General features: G+C 33.0%; 2 protein-coding genes across 2 annotated transcripts; both read right to left on the bottom strand.

Moving 5' to 3' along the window:
* Positions 1-8,549: 8,549 nt before the first annotated feature.
* On the bottom strand, positions 8,550-10,942 carry LOC111879176 (laccase-17). The gene is made up of 6 exons (XM_023875651.2): positions 10,803-10,942; positions 10,552-10,703; positions 10,197-10,441; positions 9,990-10,118; positions 8,937-9,887; positions 8,550-8,847 (listed from the first exon to the last, which is right to left on the bottom strand). The coding sequence occupies exons 1-6, from the start codon at positions 10,896-10,898 to the stop codon at positions 8,717-8,719; spliced, it is 1,704 nt and encodes a 567-aa protein (XP_023731419.1). The 5' UTR covers positions 10,899-10,942; the 3' UTR covers positions 8,550-8,716.
* A 9,155-nt stretch (positions 10,943-20,097) lies between these two features.
* LOC111879168 (PI-PLC X domain-containing protein At5g67130) lies at positions 20,098-23,028 on the bottom strand. Its single transcript, XM_023875642.3, has 8 exons — positions 22,600-23,028; positions 22,360-22,482; positions 22,129-22,266; positions 21,928-22,026; positions 21,530-21,833; positions 20,624-20,847; positions 20,461-20,547; positions 20,098-20,320 (listed from the first exon to the last, which is right to left on the bottom strand). The coding sequence occupies exons 1-8, from the start codon at positions 22,711-22,713 to the stop codon at positions 20,129-20,131; spliced, it is 1,281 nt and encodes a 426-aa protein (XP_023731410.1). The 5' UTR covers positions 22,714-23,028; the 3' UTR covers positions 20,098-20,128.

The raw sequence follows: 23,028 nt of genomic DNA, 5'->3' as shown, positions 1-23,028 counted from the left end.
ACATGGTCTATTTCACCCCTACCACTACCACATAACAGCATACATAATCATATATAAACATACAGTCAGGCATATCTAGGTGCTCGACCTACCCCTTCGGTCTTATCAACCGGATACGGGGTCTATTTCACCCCTACCATTACCACATAATATCATAGCATACTAGCACCTAAATCATAACAGATAGGGACATACCTGGAAATTATCACAAAGACAATCATTTAACTACAAACTCCTACTAGTGGGCCGGCCTTGGTATCTTAGACCCACTGCTATCGGAAAGGTAACTCACCTCGAATACTGGAAAGTAGCTGAAAAATCCTCGGCTCCAAATATCAACCCAACTCAAACTCCTCAACATAAAAGATTTCCTTTAAGTATCCTTTCATACTCATAACCCCTTGAGGGTCAACTTTGGTCAAAGTCAAAGTCAAAGTCAAAGTCAACATCCTGGTCAAAGTCAAAGTCAACATTCCGAGTTGACTCAACTCGCCGATTTACTCTTCAACTCGTCGAGTTTCCATAAATCACATAATCGTGATATCACGATCCAACTCTTCGAGTTTTTCCTACAACTCGTTGTGTCCTTATTTTCCCAACAGAGTCGAGATACTTCCAAAATAAATCGTCGAGTTCTTCAATCCGTCAACCTTCTTAATGCATTAAGTCCTTATTCTTCAAATCAAGGCCCTATCTTCTGGATCCAAGATGGAAATACGTTATCAAAGCATTTCCGAAGAAAAGTATTTTTATTCATTTTAAAACATTTGGGATGTCATCGTCAATACAGAAGTATAAGCATAAACAGAACTTACATTCATTATCAGTAGTGATTTATATCTCCTTAATCTCTCAGCGTAATGTGACATCATACCAACACCTGTGATATAAATAAACTGAGTGGGTCAGGTAGGGAAACCTGGTGAGTACATAGGGTTTTCAACCCATAATAATATAATTATTATGTTTAATCATCAAACAGTTAACCCAATTACCCATCCCCATTATCTTCTTTACTCTTAAGGATCTACCCTAAGAATCAACTATTTCTCATTCATTCATTCCTAAGGATTATCCTAAGGAATATGTACGAAGTCCATCGTTGTCAATGACACTTCTATCAAGCACAGCTGCTAGTTCTATCACTTAGGCGCAACTTCCAGAATTGTGACATTCTCTATGAGGCGCATCTACTGGTATTGTCATTTAGGCGCATCTGTCGGGGTTATGAGGTTCTCTATTAGGCGCTTCTGCAGGTAGACTCCTTTAGGCGCATCTGCCAGGGTTATCTCGTTTATTGACAGTATCGTTTCCGAGAATCCACTCACAATACATGTCAATGGGTTTTTATCTCGTTTATCGACAATACCGTTTTCTGGAATCCACTCTCAATACATGTCAGTAGTTTTTTAGAGTACAGCAAGTGAATACACAATTCAAATAACACCTACAGGTTGCAAGCCTAATAGTGTCCCACTGGACTGTCTAGAATAGTTTGTGGTTGTCATTCATACTCTGCTAGATGATAGGGCCAACACTTGGGTAAAAGGCTTCTCTCATGGTTCACCTCTCACCCTTATCTCATGGTCTATATCACCTCTCATCATTTCATCACACATCATCTATTATATCAACCCGTGTTTTACCCAACATATTTTATAGATATAAAATACACATACAGTTTAAATCATTTAAAACTTGTATAAAAATCTTTCACCCAACATAGATGGCAAGTATACAGACAATATGCACACATAGCATGTAATTTATATTAAATACTTCATATCTATGTGTAAGATGAAAGTAACTATGCACTCACTTGAAAAGGTGGTGAATCGACATTCGGACCAAACTTCGTTACTCTTAACACAATTTTCCTTAGCTTTGACAAAACCTAGTATCATTACCACTAGAGTTTAGTCTAATATTCACTGAGACTAATCAATATTTTTGCTATTATTACTATTATATAAGCATGAAACAATATTTCTCAACAAATATATACCAACAGGGGCCAGACATAAAACACCAGAGGGCAGGACCCTTTTGGCATATAGCACTTCTAAAATCCAACAACCCTATGCGGCCCTTTAAATAGGATTCCCCGTACCGCGAGTGGTTAAAAAGATATTATAACGACACTTATATAACTCATAATAATAGCCCAAATACTTAATATAAGGTCCTAATAACATTACTATATTGAAACATAAGATACACTAACGGTAAGGTAGGCGTAAAGTATAATGTTATGGGGTTGTTTGATCTGAAGGAAAAAACCCTGTTTCAGTCCAACTCCACCTTTTTCTCATAAAAACACATCTCGATATTTACCTGTATTTTTCACTTTATTGGATAAAAAATGATGTCCTTTTATACCTTCTTTCAGCTCGATATAGACCATTTGCTCACTTCAATCATCCAACTTCTTTAGGTAAACCTAAAACTTTAACATGTGTAAAATTATCAAATACTTTTAAAAAATGAAGGTTTGGCTTCTTACTGGTCTAAGCCTCATACAATGTGACATAAGGAAAAGCCTTAGTTGGTAACCAGTTAAGTACACTACATGGCTTACGATCCCCCTAAAACTCCTCGAGAATTTGCATTCCTTTTAGAAGACTTTAATCCATTACCGTAAATGTTTAGTATTGACGTTCAAATATAATGTTTTGTTATGGTGAATAAGGTGTAGTGAGATGTCTTCTAATGCTATATTCCTTCCAAAATAATGTAAATAACATATCTGAACCTTGTTTAATATGAAATTGGGAAGAGACTTAGTTGTTAAACAATTAAGTAAGTACACCGCATGTCTTACATCCTCTCCCTAAAACTCCTCGTGAATTTACATGCATTTTAGAGGAATTTGAGCAATTTTCATAACATATTGATTTCAATGTTCCACTATATTGTTTTGTTGCGGTGATTAAGGTGTAGTGAGATGTATTCTAATGCCATATATTACAAATTAAAGTGAATTTCTAGAAATAAAACTCTTTGTTACCACTTGATAAACTGTAGCCAATGTTAGTGATCCAAGAGATCTTCGACTTCATGAACACTTAAATAAGATGCAATAATTAAAAAGGCTCCAAAAGGACTATATGCCAAATAGAAAACAAAAAAAACCCAAAAATTAAGAAAAAAAATCATAAACACGTCCATAACTCCACTTAGAAAGCATTTTTGGGACTAAAAATGGATAAGACCCCTTTAGGAGCTTAAGATGTCATGCTCTTTTTTTTCAAGCTTCAATTTGGCTAGTCGAAAGCCGAAAATAAAGCATCAAAGCCAAAGTTATGGTCATTTGTCTGAAGCCCCTTTGGTAACTCTATCATGGGCCTCTAGGAACATAAGGAAATGATCCTTCATGCTAGGGCCTATATTATTCTTCCATTGGGTAGACAAAATTCAACCTCGATTGTGCAAAAACTCGCCATCCGAACAACACCCATGTAATTGCAACAAATGCTTTACATGGAAAACATCACAACAACAAATATGAATTAAAAACTACAGACAGTAAACATTGGAATTAATCTTCTTCAAAATCTCCTCTAATCCAATCTTATTGATTGACAACTTGATGTACTCACCAACCAAAAAACAATCCTTAGTCAAAACAGGCCAAAGAAAGACATTCACCTTAAAGAAAATTCTATGCATTTTTTATCTACAACTTGCTTGTACTTGGAGTTGGCTTGAACCAATTTGTAACACCCGGTTTCTAGATTAGATCGATTTAGGGCTTCGAGGAGTTAAAGGCATGATTTTTTGGGTAAAACCAAGGCTCACGACATGACCATGGAGAGGTCACGACGTGAGTAGTGATCAAACAAAATTCTTATTTAAACTAAGCTCACGATGTGAGGAAGAGAAGCTCACGACGTGAGAAGCGCTGCAGCCCAAGCCCATGAGTTTTTAGGGTTTCCTTCATATTTAAACCCCATAAACATCATTTTAGGGTTCCAAAATAGCCTCCTTCGTTCCTAATCTCAGTAAAACCCTAACCCCAACCTCTCCTTGTGATTCTTGAGCTTTTGGTGAAGTGTTGGTTTGTAGAAGAAGAGAATATTATTGAAGCATAGATTCAGCTTGGAAGTTCCCTTTGCAACCTCTAGCAACACCTTTGGACCATTGTGAGTAACCAATATTCAATCTTTTGTTACTTTGTTGCTAAATCTAAGGTTTTATGCATATTTATCCATGTCTATAAGAGTTAGAGTGTTGGGACTCCATAAAGTTAGCAACTTTATGGTTAGGGTCCCTTGGCAATTATATATTATGGATCCGAAGATTTGATGACGATTGAATTTTTATCTCCTTTTTCTTCATGAATGACCTAGTTTGAGCTTAATCTTGTATTAGACATACAAGGTCTTAAAGGATTAAGAAGTTTTTGGATCAATATGTCATTCATATGGAACTTACGATGTGAGGTTATGTTTGTCACGTCGTGAGGCTCATGAGTCTCAATTATTTTGTCTTGTAGTGGCTCACGACGTGAGCCATAGTTGGCCATGTCGCAAGGGGCTGTTGATTTTTGATTTTCGATGACAGTTCAGTGTTGACTTTTTGATAAGTTTGAACTTAGGACCAACTTGAAGGATTTGGGATACTGATTAAGACTTTCCATGATTTTGTTGATAGAGGAATCATGGGAGAAAGCAGTGCAGAAAGGGAGCACGTTTGAGTGTTGTCGGGTTCTTCGATTAAGGTGAGTTTTGCCTCATTGTATCGTGGGTCGAAGGCACCAATGCAGTCCCACTAGTTTTGGTTATCATGTAGTAGAAGGATGTTATAGGGATTGTATGCAGTCACGTAGGATAGATTGAGGACTCTTGATCTAGGCTCTCCTTCTTGTTTCTTGTTTGGTTGTGGCTCTAGAGTAGGTTCATATTTACGGGTGTCTATCTCACCTCTGAGTACATACGGTTATGCATTCCTTGGATTGTTGGTTATATATCCTGGTATATAGGATGTTGCTATTCTGTAATGATCATTTAGACTCGTATCCTGGTATATAGGATGTTGTTATGTTGTAGTGATCTGTTAGTTCTATATCCTGGTATATAAGATGTTGTTATGCGATAGTGATTTGTAGATCTGTATGAATACCTATACTTGTTGGTTATCGTTTAGTGGAGTGCCCTAGGGATTGTATGTAGTCATGTTGGATGGCCTAAGAACTCTTAATCTAGGCTTTCTTGCATGTTCCTTGTTTGGTTTTGGCTCTATAGTAGGATCATCTTTTCGGGTGGCTATCTCACATCTGGTTACTTATGGTTACACATTTCATGGAGGTTAGCTGGTATCAGGACAATGTGTTGTGTGAGGACTAGTAGGCGATAGTAAGTTGTATGATGATTGTTTGGTTGTATTATGTGCCTACTTGACCGTTGTTTGTTTATATGTCGACATATGGTAGTAGTGGGTTGAGGCGATCCTGCTGTGTGCTATAGGCCAAGATACCCAGCGCGGGCCAATTGTAATATGTAGTCGCGGAGGCTCAGGACGAGCGGTTGGGTGAGGAGGTAGGCCAACAGATCCTAGGCATTCCAATTCGATGATTGTGGGTCATTATGCATGCTTGTATGTTTATCGTATGGGTATTTTGCAGGAAACTCATTGAGCTTTATGCTTACTCAGTTGTTGTGGTTTTCCAGGTATCATCAGTGATCATGGGAAGGAAAAGGTGGGACTATACACACTCATCAGCAGCATTGAGGATTCCGTGTTCATTATAATACTCTGATTTTCAATAATTGTTATTGAGAATAATGATTTTATAAATGGGAAGTTTTCCCTTCTTGAAAAGAAAATTTTTTATTGCGAAATTGGGACGTTACACAAGTTGTCATGCAAAACCTTATAAACTTCATGTTTCCCCTCGGCAAAATCTTGTACTTTCTTTAGAATAACGCTTTAAATAGGAAGTGACATCAAATTAAATGGTCCCTATAGCTGAGCAGAATAGACCACCTAAAATAGACTAAATATAGTACTTCATTTAACAGTATGGCTATAAGTAAACTCAGCTTAACATAGTTTCTGATCCCATGCCTTCATGTGATCACCCATCAGACATCGCAAAAGATTACCAAGGGTTCAATTAACAACTTATGTTTTCCCATCCATTTGGAGATGATATGCACTACTAAAATTAAGTTGGATGTTCACCATTTTCCACAAGCTATGCTAAAAATGACTCAAAAAGCAAAATGTCTCGATCAAAAACAATAGAAGATGGCAAACCATGAAAAAATAAGACATCATGTAAGAACAACTAAGCCATATTAGCATGTTGAGTATGTGGTAACCCCAACATAAAATCCATGTTGATATCCACCCACGACTATGATGGAGCATGTAAAGGCATGTAAAGCCCAACATTGGTATTTATTCCCTTTGAGACCTAACAAATTTTGCATCACTTAACATATCGATCCACCTCATGGTGCATAGTATGCCAAAAATAGGCTGATTTCACCAACTATAAAGTGTGATCTCGTCCATGTTTATCACTAGACATAGTTATGAATCTATATCTATGTCGTTCGACGATTGAAATCTTTTATGAAAAATAAAAGTAAATTATTCATATATATATATATATATATATATATATATATATATATATATATATATATATATATGTGTGTGTGTGTGTGTGTGTGTATGTGTTTATGTGAATTTTATAGATATTAGGTGTATACGATATATGTGTAAAAACATACATTGAAACGTAAAAATAGGGATAAATAGAAATTGAAAATAAAAGATTATTTATGATAAATAATCTAAACAAAATCCATAGTAATCAAAAAATCAAACTCATGCATATAAAGAACGTCCAAATCTGACTTCGTGAGAGGAAGTTATGACTTTTCAAAGTTTCAACGTAGCAGTGAGACTTAGAAACTAAAATTAAAATTGGTTGATTGTTAGGAAAAACAATCTAAACAGTATTTGAAGATCTCGTTGATAGGATTCCTTCGATATAAATACAGTCAAGAACAGAGGGCGTATGAGAAAGTTATATTTTTACACGGACTTTAACAATCTAAGCTTGTTAAAAATATAGCTTAAAAATAAATTGAGAATTAGCCGACGGAATCCAAACGAAAGTTGTAGATCTCGTCGATAGCTACGTGTGGATATAAAAATTGTAAAAAAAAACGGAGCTGGTATGAAGAAGTTATGAATTTTTGAAAAATAATAAAAATTTATGCGCGTTTGGGCGTGCTTCGACAAGAGGCGCGGTGCGCCCCGACAACCACCCACACTTTTCCACATGTCAGCTTTCTACTGGCTCCATGGCAATACCCCTGACAAGAGGCGCGGTGTGCCCAGACAAGATGCATGGCGCGCCCTCCATATTTCATCTATAAATAGGCACGAATTAAACCTATTTTCTCACACCATTTCCATCTAATATCTTTGGAACTCTCTCGTACCCTTAGTCCCTTTTACTCCCTAGTTCCTGACTACTTTAGCGAGGGCTTGCGGCTTCAGAGAGCCGGAGAAATAGAAGTTCCCTTATCGAAGTTTTGCCCGCATGATTATCATTTCTCGTTAGAGAACTCTGTAAGTTAAGTTGCATTTACTATGTTTTAAGTGTAAACTTTATTTATAGTCATAGTCATTATTAGGAACCTATAAATAAGACTTACCAGTGATTCCAAGTCATAATACAGATTGATCTACTTACGGAAGTGATGTCTAAGCTAGATTTAGTGAGCTGTTTGAAGTGCAATTTCCAAACAACATACTATGTATATCAAAAGGAACCTACCTCCGATATGATCTTACCTGGTTATTTTTTTAGTTGATAGATCTTGATATAGACATTGGTATTGTTGAGGAATCTAAAATATCATTAACCAGGATTATGAAACTAGACTAAGACGTAGTGCTATATCATCAGGTCTTTTGGAAGGATCAAGTGTTAAGGCGAACCGCTGACCTAACCTTAGATCACCTACTTTTATCAGGTGAGTGCGTAAATATTTTCAAGAATATAATTTAATAAAAGTAGTTATTAAATGTTAATTGTATTAATTATACTATGTGCTATTTGTATAAACTATAATGATACTGCTTATTAGGAACTGAGTTGGACTTCAAAAAGGTGCTTAATTCAAAATAAATTGTAACACCCGTTTTCAGGATGGATTTTAAGGGGTCGAAAGGTTGATTTTTGGAGAAAATCAAGTGTCACGATGTGACAAGCAAAATAAATGTCTAGTTGACATCCAGTGGATTAAGCTCAACTATAGTGAGATGTCACGTTGGTGTTCAATGGATATAAAGTTCGATCAATGACCAATGACAACTGAACTCTTTAATTAGAAAAATAAAACCTTTTTCAATGGATATAGGATTTAATGTCAAATGATTTTTTTTAACGTGTTCTATTAAAGTTTGTAGAATGTTATGTAGAAGGAAATTGATAGAATTGTATGAAAAATATAATGATAATGTAGCATTTCATTGAACTCTATAAAATTCAATGCATTGTGATACCCTAACAAAAGTCTAATTCATTAGGAAAGAAATTGTTAGATTTTATTCAATGAAGTAACTCGTCACATAACTTTCTTCAACTCACTATAAACATTCAATGTTAAGTTGTAGAAAAAACAAATGAGACCCGTTGAACTTATATCGTCAAAAAAATTGAGTGAGAAGATGTCAAGAAAAGGAATAAGCTTTAACATTTTGGAAGATCAGCCGGTGGAGGTAAGAGCTTTTGGTTAGGTAGTTTTCCATCTAAAACGAGCCATGCCATCTTCAAACCCCAACCTGTATGAACTTCCAAATGGCAATGCATGAACCATACCCCTACTCAATAAGCAACAAGAATAATATATTAATGACAAATTAGAAAACATCATGCACCACAAGAAACCAAACGAATTCACATAACTAACCTGGGTTATCCGCTAGAAATCGTATAGCAACCCACCCACCAGAAGGCACACCAACCGTGTTTCGTTCAATAGGGTCCACAAGATTGAAGTTCTTAGGGTCCTTCTTGGGATTGTAGTTTCCAAACCCTTGACCAACAACAAAGAAATTGAAGCCATGGAGATGAAGAGGGTGGCTTTCAGCACCAAGAATGCTCGTATCTTGCAAGACTAACTCCACACTAGTGTTAAATGGAAGAACCATGAGTTTTGTCCCATTGCTCACAAAGGTATTATTTGGAGGAGTCCCAGTATAGTTAAACCAATGCAATGGGTTGATTGGAAAATAAGGACTATAAACACCCTCTGATTTATTATAAAAGTGGGACTGGAGTAGGGCAACACTAGGTTGTACAAATGACACATTATTAATAGATGCGGCAAACCTAGTCCCATTTGGTCCTTGACAAGTTTGATTTTGCGCACAAGGAGCTGTCCCAAGTCCTATTGTGAAAAACAATTTTTTATCAATCTTTTGTGGGACATTAGCAGGAAATTCAACGCTTCCCAAGCTTCTAAGTCTATTTGAAAACTTTGACACAAAAGAAGTGTCATTTAAAGATGGTAATATTGGTTTAAAGAGTGGAAGATTCTTCATGTGAATTGATGTTTCATATTCAAGAATACCCGCAACCGTGGAATTGTCAAATGTTCCTTGACCCGTTACATATGGTCTAGCAGACATGAGAAAGGTGGCATTAGGAAATCTTGATTTGGTTTTAAGGAGAACGTTTGTGGTTTGACCAGGAGCTAGTATAATCGTTTTAGTATCAAAAGGCTTTACGTAAACAGCATCAGCTTCAACAATGGTGAGAGTGTGGTTTGCTATGCTAAAAAAGAGTTCATCATTAAGTGCTGCGTTGATTAATCGAAGGAGATATGTCTTCCCAGACTTGACCTTCAATCTGAATGTGTCTGCCAATTTCATGTGCAATAATAACTCAACATTCATTCAATTCAATCATCTATATACGTATACTATAAATAGTATTAATTATGTAAAATCCAAATACGTACCTTTAGCTGAACAATTATACAAAGGCCCAGGAAGTCCGTTAAAGGTATATGCATCAGAAACATTTGGACCCCCACCAGTTTGTGTTGCTTGTGAAATTATGGCTTCAGGGTCGTTGTTGAACCACTCACCTGTTTACGTAAAACATTATGAACCTATATATGTCAATACATAATTAAGTATATATATATATACAAGATTTTAATTACCAAAGATGATGGGAACTTCTTTATATGGCTTTATAAAAGGGTAGGGGACATTAAGCTTCGGAAGTATAATGAGAGGGCCATAAACACTTGCTCTTAACCATGATATATGTGCATGCCAAAACAACGTTCCTCTTTGTCCAACAACGGTGTAATTGTACACATAAGTTTGGCCCGTTTGTATGGGGCATTGTGTAATGTAAGCTGGCCCATCGGCCCATCCACTCCGAAGTTGTTTAATACCATGCCTGTTTAGGCATCGGAAACGTAAAACAATGTTGTATATATATTGTGACAACTTATCATATACAAAGATTTAAAAAGTATATAGTATATAATATATACACAAATTTTATACCAATGGATTGTTATATTATTGGAGACATGGTTGGTAACTTTGATAAGAAGGCGATCACCCTCACGAGCGACAATACGTGGACCTGGAAATTTCCCATTGACTGTAACCATGCTTCTTGTGTGGCACAGTCGTGTCACGTTTTGCAGTTGAATCTGCATGTAAATGATCAAGATATAGATGGATTATAACAATTAATGGTTAATTAATTAATTAACATCGTGGATATATATTGTATATCTAATGAAACATACGTTAAACTCATAGCTCCTGGTAGTTTCACAAAAAGACAAGGGAAGAAGAGATGTTATTGCTACCAACGACAAGAAAATTCGCAAAAGACCACCCATATCTTTGTCGTCTCACTCTTTCGTTGAAGAAGCTGAAAGTTATTGCTGATGCATGAACAAAGCTATGGAGGTTGAATATATAACATAGGTTTATAGGTATAAGGATGATTTGGGAGCTTCAAGAATGATTTTGATTGGATCACCAACTGTTGTTAAAGTGCAACTTTAGAGTGCTACCAAAGAGATCATTTCGATCGATCTGTCATTTCAAAGTCTTTCCTTTGTCGTAAGGAATAGTTCCCAATCTGTATAAGAGTATAAGACAATACTTTATTTGATTGTTTAACATAATCCTACTTTTGAAAAACACGAAAGATAAATACTATATATATAGAGAGAGAGGGGTTATTGTAAATGCATATAATTAACTGCGATCATTTTTCATCATGCTTTGACTGTCATATCATTAGAATGCTGAAATGAGTTAATTTGGAAACTCTTTTTTCGAAACATATTCTCATTAGACAGAGATATATTTTTTATAGTAAACTTCGTTTGTAATCAAACGATGATAGCAATAGATACAAGTTTATGTTTAGTAACCAATATGGTAATTGAATATGTAAGTGGTTGGTTATTCAACCAATTATCTTTTGTTTTCTTCGAGCCAGAGTTCCAAAAACATTTGTCACACCAAATCACTAACATGTATATAAATTTCTACTTTTTATAAACTTATCTTTATTATGCATAAATTGTTTTACAATTTATAAATGGGTCCTATCATTTCAATTGTTAATTTAATTTTTATATTGTATATTAAAACGTTGAACAAAAAAAATACTTTTATAAAACTACAAATATAATACTACTCGTGTTATTTTTATGAAACAAAAAGATAATTTTTTTAATAATTTTTAATTTTACAAAACATATCCCGTATTTGTCTCATTTTGATGGTATAGATTGATAGCTCTTTTTTTAATATTATATTTTTGTAAATTTAATATTTAGATTCTATTATGCATTTATCTTAAACTAGAAGTTGCCAACTCCCCATTTCGTTGGGGACGCCATCGTGTTTGTCCATTGTTGATAGATATTTAGTTTTGTGAACTTTTTGATTCACCATGTTATTTCTTTGGATTTACATAACCAACTTCAATTTATACCCTTATAGGAAAACATATTATATGTGACCAAAGTTATACATGGGAAATGTACATAAAAAGAAACACGAAAATGTACACTGTTTGGAGGGACCAAAGTTGTCCACATATGAAAGTGTAAAGACAAAATCTACAAATTTTCTATTAAGTAGGAACTATTTTTTGTTAACTTTTAAATATATTGACTGTTTCTGTAAAAAAAATACACAATGACATTTTATGTAAATTACAGGGACAATTTTTGTAATTTTTTTAAACATATGGACCGTTTTTGTTAAAAAAAATACACAACGATGTTTTTTGTAAATTACCGAGACAATTTTTGTAACTTATTTTTTACATAGGGTTAAAAACTGTCAGCACATATGGACTGTTTTTGTAAAAGAAAAGCTTATAATGACCTTTTTGTAAAATAAAAAATTATAGGGACTAAATTTGCCAAAATCTATAACTTTTACGACAAAACTCTAAATATAAAAGACATTAAGGTCATTACTTTTTATTATATAGAGTAATTAAAAAAAATGATCCCGTTACCTTTTAAGAATTTTACATAATATTTATATATTCTTTAATATTAAATCATCCGTAGACAATTATATCATTGTCATGTCATCACTTAGAAGTCACAACATATTTGACCATCTCATATACTCTCCACACGAAGGGCCTGAAGTGCTTCCAAGTCAACAAACACCACCACCACAAATGACCATATGTGGTGCTAGTAGTATATCACATTGAAAATAGGAGAAGAAAAGGATTGCAAGAGAGAAGAAGAGAAAGAAAGAAAGAAAGAAAAAAGAAAGGTGACCGGTAGTGCTCCTTTATGGTTATGGCCACAATCAACCATGCTATAACCACCATGATACACAAGAGGTTGTGTGTACAATCGTGGTGTCCTACCATGGTGACAACGAACTATCATCATGGTGTGTATACAAGATGGTTTTATAAAAACTATAAGGCAGAGAATATAAAATTTAGAAAGATAGTGAGAATAAAATCATCCAAAAATATAAATATATATTTTATATACCTATTAAGTAAGTTCCAGTAAATAATCAATTGACACTTTTAGTCGCTTTAATTTTAATTTTTCAAAATTATATTTTTGATCCACTATAGTTTTTAAGGGTAAATAGCAAAAATAAACATTCAGTTTACACAAAAATTCTAATTTGACACTGTGTTTTTTTTGTTTCAAATTTGACACTGTGTTTTCCAATTTGTTATAATTCTAACCACTTGACCGGTCAATCAGGTTATATGCTGACGTGGCATGATGACGTGTCAGTTTTGATGACATGGCATGCTGATATGATATGCTGACGTGTCAAAATTGAATTTTTTTCCCACAAAAAACACTAAGTTTTTACTTTTTTTTCGATTTTGACACTAAGTTTAATTTTTCTTTCAATTTTGACACTATTTTTTTGTTCCAAATTGAACATCATTTTTTCCAATTTTGTTCAATGTTGACAATTTTCTATTTGAAACCGTATAAATATTTTTTTAATACATTTAAACAGTATAAATGTTTTTTTTCAATTAAAAACCATAGTTTTGTATAAATACAAGTTTTTTTATATTCAAACCATAATTTTATGTATAAATATGTATTAGTTATATAAAAACATACGCAGCTTTAAAATGAGTTTGGAGGTTTAGAGACGTGTAACCGATCAAAACCCGGATGTCAAGTTTGCAACCCATGAAATTTTTATGGTTAGTTTGATTCTCATGATACAACTAATACATATTTATATATTATGCTTTGAATGAAAAAAAAATACATTGTATTAAAAAAAATGTGGTTTTTAAACGAAAAAAAATATATTTATACAGTTTAAAATGTAATACAAAAAAATATATTTATACGGTTTCAAATGGAAAATTGTCAAAATTAAACAAAATTTGATAAATGATGTTCGATTTGGAACAAAAAAACATAGTGTCAAAATTGAAAAAAAAATAAACTAAGTGTCAAAATCGAAAAAAAAAAGTGAAACTTAGTGTTTTTTGTGGAAAAAAATTAAATTTTGACACGTCAGCATATCATGTCAGCATGCTACGTCATCATGCCACGTCAGCATGTAACCTAGTTGACCGGTCAAGTGGTCAGAATTATAACAAATTGGAAAACACAGTGTCAAATTTGAGATAAAAAAAACACAGTGTCAAATTAAAATTTGGGTGGAAACATAGTGTTTTTTTTGCTCTTTACCCAGTTTTTAATATATATATATATATATATATAATTTTAATTATGGAGATTATAGTTTTGTCTATGGACCTTTTAATTTGCAAGAAGGAAATAAGAAAAATACAAATTTGGTCCTTGTAGTTTTAATTTTATAAAATCATGTTTTTGGTCCTTGAAGGTTTTAGTTTGTTTGAAGATAAAACTATAAACATGGTCTATGTGTTTGTCAAAATTATATGGTTTTGGTCATAAAAAAAATTGATGATGCATTAGTGGTCCAATTATGGATACATTTTGGTCCAAAAATGCTAACTTTAACAACTTGATTGTTAACTTTTTAAAATGATAATTTTATCCACATGGACCATTTTTGCAACCAAACTACAAGGGCTATTTCTGTATCTCTTCTTTTTAATTTTATTTATATATTATACATTAATTTTTCTAACTAATTTTTTTAATTTCTTTTTCTTAGATAAATTCTTTTTTATATTATTATTATATATTAATAAATATTATTTTATTTGAGTATTAATTTTCTTTAATTAATTCTATTTTTAGTTTCTTTTTTTAAATAAATAATTATTTTTATTGGATTGTTATATATTAACAAATAATATTTTTAATGTATAATATTTATATATTAGTAAATATATTACTTTATTGGATTATTAACTTCTTTTTATTGGATTAATTTTTTATTGGATTATTATATACTGATAAATATTATTTTTAATATATAATACTTATATATTAATAAATATTATTTTATTGGATTTACTAATTTTGATGTTACGTTGTTATTCTTTCTAGCCATTTTAGTTTTGTTATAACCCAACATTTGATTCTTGATTTGGTTCATGTTGGTCGCATGAATTGAGGTTAGTTCATTATCGTTATACAAGCTTTCAATATTAATAAGAGTTTGTTTAGAGTATGTTAGTAAGGTTAGGTTTAATTTAAAGAACTTGTTTTGATTAAACAATTTGGTGAATGAAAGATGTTTGAGCTTAGTATTTTCACGTATCAACTTAGACTAGGTGTCACTTAGTTGGTACTTGGAGATACTGGTCTAAGTTGGTACTTTAAGATACCACCAAGCTCTAGCTTCTTCCATTTACCAAATTGTTTACTTAAGACAAGCTCTTTGATTTAAATATAAACTTACTAACCTACTCTAAGAAAATATATTAAAAATAGATTGGAAAATTGCATTAAGTTTGGTACAAATGTTTCCAACAACATTCAATAGTACTTACAAGCTTGGAAACATAAAACTTGTAATTTTAGTTTGCATTAAAATTAATCCCATCAGAGAACCAATTCCATATGTGTCACTTACCATCAATTCATAAAACAATTACGAATTTTACAAAATCGAATAACGATAATAAACTAACCCCAATTCAACTGACCAACATGAATCGAATCAAGAATCAAAAATTGAGGTATAACAAAACTAAAATAGCTAGAAAGAATAACAATGTAACACTAAATCACTTAATTAAAAAATTATTAATCCAATAAAATAATAATTGTTAATATATAAATATTATATTTATTATTATATAATAATCCAATAAATAAATAAATTAATAATCCAATAAAATAATATTTTTTAATATATAAATATTATACATTAAAAACGACATAATAATCCAATAAAAAAGAATTGATCTATTAAGAAAGAAATTAAAAATAAAATTAATAACCTATTAAAATAATATATATATATATATATATATATATTAAAAATAATATTTATTAATATATAATAATACAATATAAAAGAGTTAATCTAATAAAAAGAAATTAAAAAAAATAAATTAGTTAAAAGATTAATGTATAATAATTGAAAGACTTAAAAAGAAGAGATGCAGAAATGGTCATTGTAGTTTGGTTGCAGAAATGATCCATAAATATAAAATTATCATTTTAAAAAAGTTAACAACCAAACTGTTAAAGTTAATATTTTTAGACCAAAAACACATAAGTTTTACAAAAATGGATGACTAATACACCACCAAACATTTTTTTAACCAAAACCACATAATTTTGATAACCACATTGACCATTTTTGAAATTTTGTCTTGCGTGTGAATTATATTTTTGGTCTCTATAACTTTAAGAGAAAATTACTGAAATCATCCCTATAGTTTGATCAAAATTACAAGTTTGGTCCCTAACTTTTTTTGCACTCAGACCATCATCAGTCACCACACCAAATTAATTGAATTTGAACAAAAAAAACAAACAAACTTCATGTAATAACAACCAAAACCTAGAATCCAACAAAAAAAAACCTGTAACTAAAATCAAAATCAAACAAGAAAAAGGTTGAACGAAAGTGTCGTCGGAGGTTCTAGAAATCAAGAACAACTAGATGCTCAATCCATCAATGAAAAGGTAATCCTCCATCTGAAAACACTAACCTCGACCTCTAATTCATCGATCTGTGTAGTTTGAGTTCATCAACAGTTTAGAAGCGATGAAAATGCATAATGGCTTTGGTCGAAGAACTGAAGATTTTCATAAGCGATGAGGGTGATGGCTTGATTCATGTAAGGCGATGGTGGTGGTGTCTCCTATTTCAGAAAACACTTGTTTCTGTAACATGATGGTGGTGATGGTTCTAATTTCAGTAAGACGATGATGGTGGTGGGAGATTTGAGATATAGGTTGAGTGAAGATATTCAATTTCAGTTCCAGAGCTTATATTGCATTGCAGATCTTCTCTTTGAGTTCAAGATCTTGTATTGCAAATCTTCGATTTTCGATTCAAGATCCCCGTCGGCAGTCCAATGGAGGAACGAGAGGGAATAAAAGCACAATAAGGGTGAGTATTAGGTTGCCAATGAGGGTTTACCGGTTTAGGGGGAAAAGATGATGGTGGCGGGTGTGGTGTGTGGTGTGCGTCGGTGTTCTAGTTTCGCCGGAATTCTGGTCTCGCCGTAGATGGTGATGATTTAGGAGGTTAGTAAAGGCATAGTAGTGGTGGTGAATGGCAGTAAATTGAAAGAGGCTTGAACTTAAGAAGACAAAGGGGTAGGTATGGGCCCATTCTATTTTTTGATTAAAAAATATCTAATTAATAATAAAAAAATAAGTAAAAAATAAATTAGAGAGGGCAATATAGTCTTTTCACATCGGATAGGGATGAAAAACGCAATAAAATCAAACTTTGAGGACAGTCCGAGTGCAAAGAAAATGTTAGGGACCAAACTCGTAATTCTGATCAAACCATAGGAACGATTTCAATAATTTGTTCTAACTTTAATATTCCGAAATTACACTTTTGATCTGTGTAGTTTTTAATTTGGAATTATCAGCACTTTAAATCCAGTTTTAATATTATTTACAAGAAAACTCGATTACAATCTTGAACGATGGTTTCTATTAGGGGTGAGTATTTGGACCGGACTGGCTACGGAGAATATTGTGGACCGTGGATCGGACCGGATAAGTCGTGTTCGGGTCCGTGTCCGTCAGGGCCGATCCTGAGAAATTAAATATCCTTAAAGGCTCATGACGAGCCAAAAAAAAAGAGCCTTTATTGTTATTATAAGTTTTTATTTTTAAATAAAAATATATATGATATATTATTAAAAAAAATGGCCCTATGCACCTGCCCACTTTGTCCTCCCTTAACGCCCCCCATGGTGTCCATGTCCGGGTCCAGGTTTTCCGGTTTTTGGACCCATTTGGACCGGTAACAATTTAACACAAACAAACATATATTGTCATCTAAATCTAACATGTTTACCAACTAACATATATATCAAGTTTATCAACAAAAGTTAACAATCTAAAGTTCTAAATACAAACATACAAAAGTAATTACCGTAACACCAAAAATCATAGTTTAAACTTTAAATTTAATCTAACTAACAAACGTCATAATCTAGTCTTCTATTGGCCTCTTCTCCATGTCATTGTCATCTAAATCTAAAATGTTTAAAGCTTGTGTAATCTCTAAATAAACACATAATGAAAATGGTGTTAATATTTAATAAAAAGTAATAATTGTATAAAATAATTGTTGAAAAGCTGGAATATTTCAGCTTTGATATCCTTACTTTGATTGATAGTAACTCAATGAATATAATATCAAAAACAACAAAATTATAAAATCATCTACAAACTTTAAATTACACGTTGAAAAAAAAATGCATGTCAATCCGACTAAAAACGAATAAGATATGTTCGTTTAAACAATTTAACAGAATACAAAATTTTAATTTATTGCTGAAAAGCTAAAATATTTCAGCTTTGATATCCAAAGTTTGATGGAGTGTAACTCATTGAATATAACAACAAAATTATAGTATAAAATCATCTACAAACTTTAAATTACACGTTGAAAAAAATCGAATATCAATCTGACTTAAAATGAATGAGATATACTTGTTTAAAAACTTAACTTTTTATTTTATAAATAAGCCGGTCCAACCGATTTTACCCGGAACCGGCCGGACCTGACCGGTAAAAAACCGGGACCGGACCGCCCTCAAATCTTAGAACAGAAAACCGGCCCGGTGGTCCAAAAAAAACGGTCTGATCATATCCACATGTCCAAATGCTCACCCCTACTTTCTATAATCACTTATTATTTGTTTTAATAAATATGGTATTTCTCTTAAATTACATAAGTAATCTTACGTACCAACCTTTTATATTATTTCATTCAATAAAACATATAGTATTATTAATAAACAGGGCTGGTACAAACATATACGGGGCTGGGGAGGAAAAAAAATGGCTCTTCAAAGACAAATATAATAAAGATTAAAAAAAGTCATTTATGCTTCGGTATAGATGTGTTCAATTAGCAATAACAAGAAGCCAAATTATTTATCTTTTGAGTTAATTTGAGTTTGAACCACTTTACGCCCTAAAAAAATTTTATATAATAATTTATATATATATATATATATATATATATATATATATATATATATATATATATATATATATATATATATATATATATATATATATATATATATATATATATATATACACACACACTACGTAGCCCATGAATTTGGGGCCCTCTAGAGACGTGGGCCCTAGACAGTCGTCCGGGTTGCTCACCGTCTGGACCGCCCTATTAATAAACTCAATGCAAGGGAACATCACCACTAGTTATAACCAAATATTATTTCGGATTCACATTTATTATTGTTTATAGAAGAAATATCATAATTTATATACATACAACGTATAAACAATCATAAACAACAACACAAACATAAATAACTGATACGTTCGGATATTATCTTAGGTATTTTGCATCCACTTTTAGACAATGTTCAACAATTAATACAATTGTGAAATAAAGGTCGTGATCACAGATTATTTAATTGGACATGTTGGACTCGAACGTGGAAAAAAAAAACATAAGAACTAATCTTGACATAAATCTTGAACGTTAATGACGAATATATGAACTTTGATGATGAACTTCAGTTTCGGATATCTTATAAATTGGAAACAAGTTATAGCAAATTGTATATGGAAGAATGATGGAATTAATTGTGGATTAATGAAGATGAAAAAAAAATTAAAATTAAAAATCACCCTTTAATAATATAACATGCGATAAAGTGGGAACATTACACTTCAAATAAACGAATACAAGCAACTCCCGAATCCTCCTTCTCAATCTCCCATACTTACTCTCTGTAATTAAATTTATAATAATTTAAAATTCAATTTGTTTTAAAATGCCATGAGTTATAAAAAAAAAAATAAATAAATAAATAAACATACCCAAATTTGAAATTACTTGCTTCATGATCCATCCACCATACTTGTTGACATTTTGATGTGTGTAAAACGAGCATGAAGTATATATACCTGGTCTAATTTTTAACTTAATATATGAAGTCACAACATTATACATATATATTTATTTATTTATTAAAATATAATACCAACAATATTACGAAAAATTGAAATCCATAAATGACTAAAAAACTTGTAGGTTTTATTCTAGAAGCAGATCCAGTCAACTGCACAGTTCCTGAAAAGCTTCCGGAAGGACCCGTTGGTGAAGTTGAATTCAACACCGCATTGTTTCTACAAGTTCCAAAAGGTGCTCCTGCCTACATACAATAATAGCAACATACTTTTATTTATTTGTATGTTATATAATTATACTTTCATTTGTTTCTATTTCACTTTCTTTATTATTAGTAAATTTCTATTTCTTGAATTTAATTATAAAAAGGATATGAATGCTGACCTGGCAAGCAGTGATGGAAACACAGCCACATAAAGTTTGGCCATTCATTCGATCCAAAGCATCAAAAACACCACCTCCATCACTTCTCTGATAAACAAACTCACAAGTTAGCATAATACTAATAATTGACCAATTTACCCTTGTAAGGAGACTATGAAAATACCATGTAGAAATTGACAGCCAAGAAGTTGGGCATAACATTCCCAGCAGCCTTGTAGCAGGTCCCGACCATGTCCATCAATGGAGTTGAATGCTCTTTGCAAGCTTCTGCTTGTACAGGCATTGTTGGAAAATAATTTTGGAGAAAAAGAGATGATGATTTTGAAGTAAGTGACTTTGATTCTTTTCTGTTCTGACATGACCCTTGTTGTATTCCTGGATCCCCAGCTGAAGAAAAAAAATTAATCAGATATCTATCTATGCAAAAGGTACGCAACAGCCTGCTAGCTATATCTGACATACAAAGACATCTAGCAGGATGTTGTGTACCTAAAATCAATGTGGGCCAAGGGTTGTTGGAAGAATAAGGTACACAACAACCTGCTAGCTAGCTGACATATAGCAGGCTGTTGTGAACCTGAAATCGGTGTGGGTCAGCTCACAGGTTGTTGGGAGAATAAGGTACACAACAGCCTGCCTGCTAGCTGACATAAAAGACATCTAGCAGGCTGTTGTGTACCTAAAATCAATGTGGATCAGCTTAGGGGTTGTTGGAAGAATAAGGTACACACCAGCCTGCTAGCTACCTGACATAAAAGAAATCTAGCTGGCTGTGTGTGTACCTAAAATCAGTATGGGCAAGCTCAACGGTTGTTGGAAGAATAAGGTACACAACAGTCTGCTAGACAGCTGACATAAAAGACATCTGGCAGACTTTTGTGTACCTGAAATCAGTGTGGGTCAGCTTAAGGGTTGTTGGAAGAATAAGGTACACAACAGTCTACAAGATAGTTGACATAAAAGACATCTTAGCAGGTTGTTGTGTATCTAATTTAGTGTGGGCCAGATCAGGGGTTGTTAGAAGAATCTGTAAGAATATTATGATCACACATAGAATAGTTGTACTTACGATCATTTTCCACCATGTATCTCCATTGATAAGCGACACCTTCGGAAGCTTCTTTTGAAGAATCAGAAGTGAAAACCAACAACCGATGATTGTCTTGTGCCATATTGGTGACAGTTGGCCAATCCTCACCTTTTTTGGGCATTTTGGAAACAGGGAACCAGTATTTATCCAAACCAGCATCCATGAATAGCTTATTCAACCCTTTTGGAGTATGAACATAATCCTCTATTATAATTGTCACAATCTCACTAGGATTGGAACTCAAGAACGCTTCCACTTCCCTCAATGTGTTAATCGCAGGTTGCTATTCACAATATATAATTCAAACAATCAGGTTCACTCCTTATGTAATTATGATTTTTTGTATGAACAATTTAAATATGAGAGAAGATGATTACAAAGGCAGTGATGTTGAAACATTGGCCATGAAATGAGTGGCAGAGCCAGATATCGTTCTCAAAGTCGTACATATCCAACATTAATCCTCTTACTCCATTCTAATATCGATTCAAACAGATACAAGTAAACACATTGATGATAAGAATTGAAGAAAAGTAGAAAAACCATTAACAGGTGTTTAAAAATCAATATAAACATACTCTTAACTGGTTGGTGACAGAATCTTCTTGATTGTAAAATGTGATTCTCTCAGGACCTGTCAAGAGGGGAGCATCGACAATGGAAAACGCATTATGTGTTACAAGCCATGTGTATTTGTTGAAAGGCAACCCACCGATCTGACCTCCATTAATGACCAAAACCATTGAAACGTGAGCTTAAATTTTGAAACTAACAGGCGTGATTAAGACTTCAATTTCGGAAGGACTTACAATGGAGGTAGGGACATTAGCTTGACCTCTAATGCAAAAAGGTTGAGTTTTCCCCGATTGAGCGCAATTACCACAATACAAACCAACTGCACAATCAGTCGCTGCAGAGCACGATTCTAGTATCTGCTCACATTTCGGAATCAAATCATTCAACAATTCGCATAAAATCAAACCGAAATTGAATAGATCTACAGAAATCGAAAAGTAACACAAGTTTAGAGAAACGGAAATTTGACAAACCTGGCATCCGCCATTGGAGCAAGCGAAGGAGGTGAAGAAGAAGAAGGTAGCTGAAACGAATAGAAGAAGTAAAAGATACTCATTTGCATCAACTAGAAGCAATGATTTCTTCATGAGCTGCACTGCAAAACCCCAAAAACTTTTTTGCAGAACAGATAGAGAGAGAGGCAGATGATTGGAGTGTGGGATTAAAGAAAAAGCAAAAGTTGTTCGACTGAGGATTTTTTTTCTTTATCTTTCTTTGGAATTCAGGAACGAGAGAAAGGCATTGTAGAAGGTAAAGTTATATGATCTTTTTTGGTGTCCATTATTTTGGGGGGTGTGAAATCTTGTGGGATGTGATCACAGAATATGTGTTTGTGTTGTGTTCACATACACTGTGTGTGTGGATCAAGAAGGATGAAATGACAGCGGTGGAGTGTGGACTAC

The sequence above is a fragment of the Lactuca sativa genome, chromosome 4 (genome assembly GCF_002870075.4).
Source record: "Lactuca sativa cultivar Salinas chromosome 4, Lsat_Salinas_v11, whole genome shotgun sequence".
Classification (NCBI taxonomy): Eukaryota; Viridiplantae; Streptophyta; class Magnoliopsida; order Asterales; family Asteraceae; genus Lactuca; species Lactuca sativa.
The sequence above is the reverse complement of the archived record's forward strand: the minus strand, read 5'-3'. Positions and strand labels throughout refer to the sequence as shown.